The sequence below is a fragment of the Aulonocara sp. 'chitande type north' Nkhata Bay genome, linkage group LG7, assembly GCF_057382095.1.
Source record: "Aulonocara sp. 'chitande type north' Nkhata Bay isolate Kocher_YH1m ecotype deep benthic linkage group LG7, A_spYH_male_GT1.1, whole genome shotgun sequence".
Classification (NCBI taxonomy): domain Eukaryota; kingdom Metazoa; phylum Chordata; class Actinopteri; order Cichliformes; family Cichlidae; genus Aulonocara; species Aulonocara sp. 'chitande type north' Nkhata Bay.
In genome coordinates, this window is record NC_141350.1 from 45890970 (window position 1) to 45902266 (window position 11297).

General features: G+C 40.8%; 1 protein-coding gene across 4 annotated transcripts in view; it reads left to right on the forward strand.

Moving 5' to 3' along the window:
- Nucleotides 1–11297, forward strand: part of abl1 (abl oncogene 1, non-receptor tyrosine kinase) — a 34193-nt gene that overhangs the window by 18817 nt on the left and 4079 nt on the right. For 3 of the 4 annotated variants that reach the window (XM_086300773.1, XM_086300774.1, XM_086300775.1), the window contains exons 3-11: nucleotides 4846–5010; nucleotides 6328–6623; nucleotides 8557–8829; nucleotides 9031–9115; nucleotides 9380–9557; nucleotides 10138–10322; nucleotides 10476–10628; nucleotides 10718–10807; nucleotides 10971–11096. In XM_086300773.1, the coding sequence (XP_086156899.1) occupies nucleotides 4846–5010; nucleotides 6328–6623; nucleotides 8557–8829; nucleotides 9031–9115; nucleotides 9380–9557; nucleotides 10138–10322; nucleotides 10476–10628; nucleotides 10718–10807; nucleotides 10971–11096 (1551 nt within the window). Of the gene's footprint in view, nucleotides 1–18; nucleotides 712–4845; nucleotides 5011–6327; nucleotides 6624–8556; nucleotides 8830–9030; nucleotides 9116–9379; nucleotides 9558–10137; nucleotides 10323–10475; nucleotides 10629–10717; nucleotides 10808–10970; nucleotides 11097–11297 lie in introns of those variants that run through there. The other variant, XM_086300776.1, reaches the window with a different exon arrangement.

Genomic DNA, 11297 nt, shown 5'->3' on the forward strand with positions numbered 1-11297 from the left:
TTGTTTGTATTCTTCTCGGAGAGTGTGTGTGGTAGTGGTCTCTCCCTCCTACTTTTGAGGTGGGAGGGCTGAGCTGATGTCATTGAGTGCAGCAAACTGAGCCTGAAAGAGGCTCTTTGTTGGCAGCTGCAGCACGAGTAGTCCCTGTGCCTCGGATACTCACTCACACAGGGGGACGGAGAGAGGAATGGCACCGCACAGACGGCCCTAGTGTGTACTCAACTGATAAATCTACAAGGCGATAAACGTTTGGACAAAATCTGCGCTATTTTGTTGGGGTTTTTTTGGTGATTGTTTAACTGTGGAGGCAACCTAAAGCCAAAGAGGGGGGAAAAAAACATGGAGACGCTCATAAGGAAAAGTTGGTAGACTTTGCCGGACAGCGGACTCTTTCTGTTTCGGAAAGGAGTGAGAACAATAATAAAAGGATACATTTCAGTTGGAAGGACTCCAGGAAAAACAAACCAATATCTATTTCTTCTTTACTTGGTGTTCTTTCCACTTTTGTCAGCTTCTTTTGGATTTTTTTATTATTCTTTTGTTGGACACATGTAGACGAGAAACGTTCAAGGGACATCTGGTTTGAACAAGCAACAATATTTTCAGCGTGAAGGGAAAGAAAGCAAATGAAAATGTTGGAGATATGCCTAAAATTGGTGGGGTGTAAATCTAAGAAAGGCCTCACGTCGTCCTCCAGCTGTTATTTGCCAGGTAAAGAAATCTAGTTTTCTGTTTCTTTTGATTTTTACAGTTTGAGGAACAGTCACAGGAGAGATGTGAGAAATGGAGAAAAAGTAAAGGCTTATGAGCACAGAGGAAAGAAAGAAAAGGTTGAAGTATCCACCGTGTAAAATCTCAACAATCATTTCTGGGTTCTGGAAAGTGAAGAATGGGGAGGGGAAAGCGGAGATCAAGCTCAGGGGAGGGTTGGGGAGCCCAGACACACTGGCTAGCTGGAGAGGAAAAAAGTGGAAAATGAGACGGAGAAGAGAATACAAGGAAATCTGACTCCTGCCCATGTCCCACTTAACTCTTGTTTATGTGGAGAGGGGATCTAATCTCAGTCTGCGCTCCCTTTTTCTTCTCTGCTGTATTACACTACTTCAATCTTGTTTAGTGCTCCCATAATGAAGTTAGTAGATAATGAAAGAGGGAGAGGGGGTTGTGAACTTTTTTCCTAGCGTCACGCACAGTTGATTTCCGGATTATCTATGCAACACAAGGGGAATTCAACGAAGTCCAGGACATATTGGGTCTGTACATAGTAAAAGATTAGTACTGGGAGACTGAGTGAAGTCTTGTGTGTTCTGTAGATTGCACAACCAAATGATTTAATAGAGTTAATAGTACTTGTACGGCCCCATTGAAGTAAGTGACAGTGATAAAGAGCCTCTAACTCTTAGATCTTATTGTAGAAGGCACAACAAATCTCCTGATTATGCCTCAGGGAGGCTGTGTTTGTCTTTGATCCATGAACAAAGCAAGCTTTTTGACATTGTTGGAATAATTATATTCCATGGGCATAATAGCAGGAAGATTGTGGATATTTTCAGAGAGCTTGGGGTTTAAATGGTGTTTCTTTCATGCATAGTTGCCTACTTTTTCACCTGGTTCCTTGCTATCTCCCACGAACATCTTGCAAACATATCTACAGTCAGTAGAAGTACATCACCACTTCCTACTTCAGTCATAGCATCTTAAGCAAAAGGAATATATTAGGGTAGAAGTTTTCCCCTTTTCATTACTCATAAATATGTAATTTTGTACTAAGTGTGTTCCATCTGCAATAAATCAGCCTTTTTTTCTCTTTACCAGTTGATGGGAACTAATTGATGGGAACTAACAGCTGTACCAGCTGGTTAGTTGCATTTGTAAACTGGTTCATTAGAGATAAGTAGAATCACCAGGATGACACAGCTCCTAGTTTTTTGCAGAAATTTTCTTTCTTGCATCAGTGTTTGACTTCCAGTGCATTCCTAATGCTGATAGAAGTGTAGTCATGGCTGTAAATTCTTTAGGAGTTCCTCACATATTTAATCATTTTGACTGTCATCTCACTAATGCAGCCAGGACATGCTGTAATTTCTCCCACTCCATGACTGGGGAGAGCTGCGGTCTGATACGAGGGCTGCTCCCATTCTTTGCTTCTTTCTTTCATTTACCTCCTTTTTTCTGTTTTCATATGACTTTTCATTTCCCCCCTCTTTCTCTCTCTCTGTTGACACATGTGTCAGCATGCTGTCATCATCTCACAAATAGCTGCAGTATTTCTGGCCTGTTAAGTGGGCATGTGTGGCACGGGCTGTTAAAATCGCTGCCCACACACTGTATGACCAGCCCAAACTGTATGCAGCCCCCCGCCCCATTTGAGCCGGTTTCCTATCTTGGTCGATCTCTGGTCTTATCTGTTTGAATTTGGGTTGTTTTTGTTGCTAAAATTAAGCTTGGTACTTATGAATGAATGGCTGGCTGTGCTTTTGAAGGTTTACACCTTGGACAAAAGGACAGGAGAAATATAGAAATGTAGGTATGAGCCAGATCTATCCTGTGTGTCATCAGCAGCTCAGCCATCAGGTCCTTTAGCTACAAAAAAAAAAAAAAGCAGCACATTTAGTTATGATAGTCTCACTGTGAGTAGGCTGGTGAGCCTAGCTTGCCAGAAGAGTTGGTGTGAAAGGATTTCATTAGCCTCCAAATACATTGATGCCTGGAACTTGTCAACAATGTCATGTGACAAGTTGTGGGCCTGTTTACTTTGTATAGGGTTATATTAGTTTACTGCTGTATGTTAAATCTTTGAAATACTTTAGGTTGTGAGGAATTTGGAAGTCATATCATCTCCCACTGTGACTAGAAAGTCCATTACACAATGGCCCTTTAAGCTCATGTTGAAATGAACCCATTTGTTGCTGCTGTTATTGAATAACAGCCACTGCTTTTTCCACAAACTGTTATCTTTGCAATATGGTTATTCACCCATCCAAGTATTAATGCATTAAATCAAATTGTGTTATCAATCTTCAAAACGTTGGCGTGAGTTGCCAGTTTTGGAGATATCCACTTTAAAAATGTATTCAGTATAGGGAAACTAGGGTAATATCTTTTTATACTCATCACGAGGCAGTTACAAAAAATGGAGTAGAAACTGTTTTCTTTGTACAAAACAAGCAAAAACCTGTGATTGGAGGTTTGTACTAGTGACAGCGTGACTGGACGAACCATTAATGGCACACCCCTTGGGGTACATGCTTGTTTTGGTTGGTGAATTTAGAGTGGATAAGAACATGCTCTTCTTTAATTGCAAATAGGCATTGTAATGATAAATGCATATGCAAATGAATAATTAGCTATATTTTATTGACTTTTGCCTTTAGGTTACATTATTGGCTTGAGGTAGAGCTATCTTGTTCTATGAACGAGCCCAACTTCCTCCTCTGAAGCTGTAAGTTGTCCTTAGTCCATTGTTAGTCTTGGAATAGGTTATTTATTTCTGTTACAGGATTTTCATAGATGCACTAATGGAAAATTGTCTAGTTTCTTTTTCATTGGGTCAATTAATCACATGTGTTTAGCTGAGTCTTGATTTGTCTGTAGTTTTTCAGTTGGGTCAGAGGCACAACTGTTGAGCATAATTGCTAAATTACTAAATAAACACAGTTACAAGTCAGAATATTTTATCTGCTGTTACCAAATCAGATGTTTTCTTAATCATTCACCCTTTCAGTCAAACCATTTGGCTTTGTTTCTGAGAACGACTAGAACACACAAATGCTGCAGTTGCACAGCAACTAAGATATGTGTGGTGGTATGTGTTGTAATCCATGCAAGACTTTTACATAAAACAAAAGGAGCAGTGAGCACTAAGAGCACAGCAAGGAATGTGGTGATAACCAAAGGAAAGTGATGCAAGATGAATGTCAGCTGTTGTAAGGGAGAGAGAAAAGTGAGCACATGGGTAAGTTTTATAGCCTGTGATGCCCAGGTGACCCAGATCAGCTGACAGCGTTCCTGAGTCAAGAAGTTTCCTGCTGAGCTCGCAGATAAAATGGATGTAAAATGGCCTAAAGCCGTTAAATGATAAAATCTGCACTGCTGTGCTTTGCCGGTAAAACTTAATTTGTCACATGCTAGTAGCTAGCCATTTGTTTTTTGGGAATGCTTGGAAGAATGAAATGCAAGATGGGTCCAAAACATGTGTGACAACAACTGAGAAAACCGCACAGTCGAGCTCATTTTATAGGCCAAACTGCGTTTAAATAGTTTCTCCTCTTTTTTTTTTCTTGCTCTTCACTGTAAACAAAATCCTTCTTTTTTTTTCTGTGTATTATTTTATTTTGTCACATTTTGAATGTTATCAATCAGGTTTACTTCTTATGCTTTGTTATAATTTAAGACATATATAACAAAATTTTAAATTAAACTACTTTGAACTTATCTATTTTATATTTACAGACAAGATCAGTGGTGAAACATATTCTCATGGCCTAACTTGGGGGGAGGGTGATTGTCTAGGTATTTAGGAAAATTAAATCTAAACAGGGATAATCCAGGAAATGAAAAGTTGTAGAAGCTTGAGGTACAATTTAGATCACATGATTGGCCTCTTTACTCTTGATTTCATGGTGGGATCACAACTGCTGAAGCAAAACATGGGCTGAAAGTGATATAAAAAAGTATAAAATGACAGATGGAGAGGTTAGTGTTCTGAATCATCCAACTTGTGTGTGAAAATGCTTCACAGGGTCAGTGTTGTGGTGTCTCTTCCGGACTTCATAATTAATATTTTTGCTCATATTGAAGTTTCATACTTGTATTCTGACAGGCTTGTTGTTGTTGTTCTTCCAGAAGCTCTCCAGAAGCCAGAAATTGAGGGTCAGGGTCTGACAGAAGCAGCCCGCTGGAACTCCAAAGAGAACCTTTTGGCTGGACCCAGTGAGAATGACCCCAACCTGTTTGTTGCCCTCTATGATTTTGTGGCCAGTGGTGACAACACTTTAAGCATTACTAAAGGTAAGAGGGTGGGGGCAATAAATGAAGGATTTATAAAAATATTTATATATAAGTTTTTTTGTTTGTTTTTTGTTTTGTTTTGTTTTTTTTTTGGGGGGGGGGGGGGGGTTCCATTTAGCAAATAGTAATAATTACAAAGCAGTATTTGTGAAGGTAGAAAGAAAAGGATTTCATACAAAAGTATGCTAGTGGAAATGAACCAGGCAAGCTAAGCACCTTATTAAACTCCAGGTCACAAGGGCACTACAAGGAAGGAAATAATCCTGACCATTACCCAATTTTTGTAAGAGTAACTCTAGTTTAGAATGAGTCAGATCAGTTTCTGAAAAAGGCTTGGTTGAGTTTGTAATCTAAACCAACACACATCTATTAAATTTGAGTGGGATGTAACTTACAAAATGATCTCTACTGGAGATTGCTGAAGTCTTTATACGATTCTTACCATTGCTGGGAATCCACTTATTAGTGTCCCGTCTCCTTCCCGTTCTGCCTTCGCTCCCATCTGACTCTCACTTCCTGACAATGGCCTCACACGTGGGTCGTTTCCCACTGAAGCGATTGTAAAACAATGCTGCAGACACAGACAAACAGAGGAAGGAAGAATGGATCTTAAGCACAGGAATAAACAAGAAAATGTCCTCTACAGTGCTGCCTTCCAGCTTGTTATAATGGTGCAAAGATTAGGTCTGTTTACTTTGGCTGTTTATTGCCAAATAACAAAGATTACACAATTATTTAATTTAAAAGCAAAAATAGGCCACCATCATTATTTAATTGTGTATGTTTTTTTTATGTCTTTTATGTTGTGTATATGAATAGTTTATTCTCAAAATGTTTTCATATTATGGTGTCTTCAGGATAAGTTGCATTTTATTTGGATAGCACCTTTCAAGATAAACATCACAAAGTGCTTCACAACTAAATGCCAGGTCATGAGAACAAAAGTTAACCAAACCCAAGTCTTAAAAGATGAGTTTTTAGCTGGTTTTTGAATGAGATTAGCAAATCCACAGATCTCAGGGTCGCAGGGAGAGTCTGGGTGGCCACTTTTGCAAAAGCTCTGTCTATGAATGTAAAAGTCAAATAAAGCTTTAAAAGTCAAAATCAGAATCTTAAAATGGACTCTGAGGTTAATAGAGAGTCAGTGTGAGTGAATTGGCAACAGTGTGATCGGAGTACTTAGAAGACTCAACCAGAAGTCTTGTAGGGGTGTTCCAAACAACTTTGAGACATTCCGAGGAGTTTTTGCAACTACTGAATAATTAATTACAATATTCCAGACATGATATAATAATGTTGACTTTCTATGTTGACTAGGGGAGAAGCTGCGTGTGCTGGGTTACAATCATAACGGCGAGTGGTGTGAAGCACAGACCAAGAATGGCCAAGGTTGGGTGCCGTCCAACTACATCACCCCAGTCAACAGCCTGGAGAAGCACAGCTGGTACCATGGACCCGTGTCACGGAACGCGGCAGAGTATCTGCTCAGCTCGGGCATCAACGGGAGCTTTCTGGTCCGTGAAAGCGAAAGCAGCCCCGGTCAGAGGTCCATTTCTCTGCGGTATGAGGGGAGAGTGTACCATTACAGGATTAACACTGCGTCTGATGGCAAGGTGGGTATCAGCGGTGAGAAAGAGTCACACGATAAGAAAGTATTTATGTTTTTGTCTTTTTTTGTTTTTTTTAAATGGGCTCTTTACAAGCACTTTTCCAACTTACTCCACGTCTCTAAGTGGTTGTTTTCTCACATGCTTTCACAATAGTTGGTACTTGGATGGTTCATCTGTATCTGACTGGCCAGCACGTCTTGGTAATCAGGTAGTGCTAACAGTGTGTTCATGATAGTTTTTAAATGTGTGTTCTTGCAACACATTCAAAACTCTAGCTCAGTGTTTTTAAGTAATTTAATTAATTAACGACACACACACACACACACATACACACACACACACACACACACACACACACACACACACCAGCAAGCCACAATAGGCCAAGTGTATTTTTATAGTGTGCTGCGTTCTTGCCAAAAATATCTATAGGAAGTAATCGTTTAACTTACTTGCACATATTGTTCATATTGTTGTCTCCTTGAGTATCACAGCATTACCAACTCACATACACTCACTCTAATACGCACTAAATGCTGCCTTCCTGTCTTGCCTTACGGGCACTGTACAAGTCAAATTAAATCAAATATTTTTAATGGCATATTTAAAACCACACAAAATACAATTGTATAATTTAATACCATTTCCACCGTCATTCCGGCCGAAGAATGATGGAAAACCAGTGGGGACAAGAAGGCCTATTATTTATATTGGCTAGCAGTGGCAACAGTGCTGCAGGTATAATTGCACCAGCACAAAGAAAGGATTAAACAACCTCCTGCTTGCACAATCCACTGTCACACTAGTCTTACTCTTAAGTTTTAAATGTGGAGTGTCTCTAGAGGGGAAAAAAAGATGAAAGAGATTTGTTTTAATTCGTGCTTGATTTAATTTTATTCAAGACTAAAGACCTACAAGTTTTACATGTTTCTGTACTTCTAATTGTAACATTTTGCTTAAATCCTTTGGAGTTGAGGCTGGCCAACAACTTAAAAGAGGTTTATTTTAAGAACTTTAAAAATGCAGACTACCAGTATTTAATGTTCATGGCAGATCCACGTAGGTGGCTGAATTTCTTGAGTGGGATTCCCCCCTCCTCCCCTTAAAGGCTATATCGGTCGAGAAGCCACTTTTGGCCGTGTCACCCTGCTGTTTGTGATGGAGCGAGGTGAACTAGGTTTAGGAACGCCAGCTATGAGAAGAATGCCTCTAACTGCCACTGTGCTTCTCATAATGACCAGCAGACGCAAGGCCTGGCCAGACACTGACGCCCATGCAAAGACATGCATTAGCACAGATGCAGCCAAGTATGCACACACATACAAAGAAGCGAATGGACAAACACAGACGCTCTCTCTCTCACACACACACATACATACACTTGGTTCCCCATCGCATATTGTTTTCCATCCTCCCACTGAGCTACAAGTCAAGCGTCTGGTATGATAGAGTTCGCCAATAATTTGAAATTACCTCAGCACTCCCTGGAGCTGCAGGTTTTGTTGCACATTGGCTCTGTTATTAACACTGCTCTGAATAGAGAAAAAAAAAGAAAAAAGATTTTCATGTTGGTAAGCTCTTTTTTTTCTTCCCCCTCCTAGATTTAGTAAATGGTCATGGTTTAAACCATTAAATCGTCTCGAGGTTTCTGCGGACTCTTCACCGCAGTCAAGGTTGTTCTCTTTCTTTCCTTTTTTCCTCCCTCCACAGGCCTTAGGCAAAGAGCGTATTCACAAGAATAAAAGAAGGCAGAAGTCACATTCTGGAACAAAAATCAGTTTTTGTTCCGAAAAGGCTAGAAAATCTGTCCACTTTGTTCTGTCCAGTATCCTTCCACCTGCCAAATACTGTACGAGCCTCTGATAGGCTAAGAAAATCTGATCTCTAATCTCTTGCATCCACTCAAATATAGAATCTCCCCCCCCCCTCTCTACAGCTTTACGTCTCATCTGACAGCCGTTTCAACACACTGGCCGAGCTGGTGCACCACCATTCCACCGTGGCCGACGGCCTCATCACGACACTGCACTACCCAGCGCCGAAGCGTAACAAGCCCACCATCTATGGAGTTTCTCCCAACTACGATAAGTGGGAGATGGAGCGCACTGACATTACCATGAAGCACAAACTAGGAGGGGGCCAGTATGGGGAAGTGTACGAAGGCGTTTGGAAGAAGTACAACCTCACCGTGGCAGTCAAGACGTTAAAGGTACGGAGACAGAGAAGATTAGCATCGACCTACTCATGTGGAAACATTTTGACAACTACTGGTGTTACATATTAACATTCCAAGCTATGGTTTTAATTTGGCTGAATAATGCTACCATCTGGTGTAGCACAGATGCAACTGCACCCAGCCATCCTTTGCTGTCCTCACTTTCTTTTTTCTTTCTTTCCATAAACTGTGTAGGAGGATACGATGGAGGTGGAGGAGTTTCTGAAGGAGGCTGCGGTTATGAAAGAGATCAAACACCCTAACCTGGTGCAGCTGTTAGGTATGTGACTAAAAACAACAATCATTGCTTTAATGTGGGGGTTTTACATAAACACTGTTTAAATGTAACACATGTACGCAAAATCTTCTGCTAGAAATGATGTATTTTGTTTTTAGTGGCTCCATAGTGTAGATGTGTACACGTGTTTGCCTAACAAGCCAGGAGGAGAAATGGTTCACTTTGGGGTTGCATCTGGAATAAAAACTGCACCCAAGAAAAGCTGTGAGATGATGATTTGTGTTGCGGGACTCGTGTTTTTGGCAGGCGTGTGCACACGGGAGCCCCCGTTCTACATCATCACAGAGTTCATGACCCACGGTAACCTGCTGGACTACCTGAGGGAGTGCAACAGAGAGGAGGTCAATGCTGTGGTGCTGCTACACATGGCCACACAGATCTCCTCTGCCATGGAATACCTGGAGAAAAAAAACTTTATACACAGGTGGGTTTGAAGGCCTAAAAAGCAAACTTGCTAACCTGTCCTGGGTTTATAAGACAGATGTTTTTTTATTGGTTTTTTTTTACCCATCTTCAGTTTTAAGCTGGAAGGGACAAAAAACACCTTTGACCTCATATCTCATTTTCTCTTATTTTTCTTTTTTTTCTCCCCTCTCCTTCCTGAGCAGTGCTCCTCTCACACTCTCATTGTATCACAGACAAGTCGATCTTGTAGCAAAGCTTGTTTGTTCTGGCACGTCCAGCCGTATCTTTTGGAAGCGATTATATGACTTATGACTTACATATTTGTGAAACTGGATTTTAATTTTTAAGCCTGACACGACTCAGCTTGCAATTGTAAATTTATTCTTTTTTTTTTTTTTTCTTTTTTTTTACCCCACAACTCATCTGTAGAAATATGGCACCTGAGAGGATTCTCTAACAAAACACACCGCTGTTCTGTTGTTTCTTTTCTTTTGGGTTCATATCAGCTTAATAAATTCTCATTTCTCATTTTCAAAGTCAGCATTTCTATACAGCTTCCCATTCATCACTTCCTCTCATAACTGCTTTTTCTTCTGTAGGGACTTGGCAGCCCGTAACTGTCTCGTTGGGGAGAACCACCTGGTGAAGGTTGCAGATTTTGGCCTGAGCAGGCTGATGATTGGAGATACCTACACGGCTCATGCCGGGGCCAAGTTCCCGATCAAGTGGACAGCTCCAGAGAGTCTGGCTTACAACAAGTTCTCGATTAAGTCTGATGTCTGGGGTGAGCTCCTGTCTTTTACTCTGCTGTTAAACAATGTGAAACAAATTTAATTTCCCTCATTCTAATTTGCACATATTCCTCACATGATCTCAATTCGTAGTCTTTGACTTTGTTCTTTTTTGATTTATTGTCTTGTTCAACTTGTTCCTGCAGCATTTGGTGTGCTGCTGTGGGAGATTGCCACATATGGCATGTCTCCTTACCCTGGCATCGACCTGTCCCAGGTCTATGAACTGTTAGAAAAAGACTATCGTATGGATCGACCAGAGGGCTGCCCCGAGAAGGTCTATGAGCTCATGATGGCCTGTGAGTACCACAACCCATCTTGTAAAAACATGATTAAAGGCACGCTTCTGTTTTGGAATAACTTTTTGTTTTCCTTTTCTTTTTGTCAGGTTGGAAGTGGAACCCTTCAGAACGTCCAACTTTTGCTGAAACCCACCAAGCCTTTGAGACCATGTTCCAGGAATCCAGCATCTCTGATGGTCAGTGTCCATTTCTTTTCTGTCTAAAACCTCTTCAGTTTGGGGCAAACTGTTCTGATACTCCTCAGGCTTGAGTGTGTTACATAGATATCCTGATGTAAACACACTCAAGCCTGTTGTTTGTTGCTAATATGTCCAAACCTTCTTGTATTTGTGATTTTAGAGGTGGAAAAGGAGTTGGGAAAGAAAGGAAAGAAGACATTAGGCTCCATCCAGCAGGCTCCGGAGCTGCCCACCAAGACCAGACCTCGCAAGAGCAACATAGACAGCCGAGATACAGAGAGCCCAGGTGACATGAACTTAAAGAGTATGCCTGGTGCCTTTATTGCTAGTTGTTAAATATACCTTCACACTTTATTTACATTACCCTGAAATAAGTAGTGCAGTATTTGATGCTCACATTCATAATCTTAATAATCGGTAAGAATTAAAGACCACAAAACGTTCTGTGGGTAAAATGAAACAATGTCTCACCACCAATTTCCCTTTG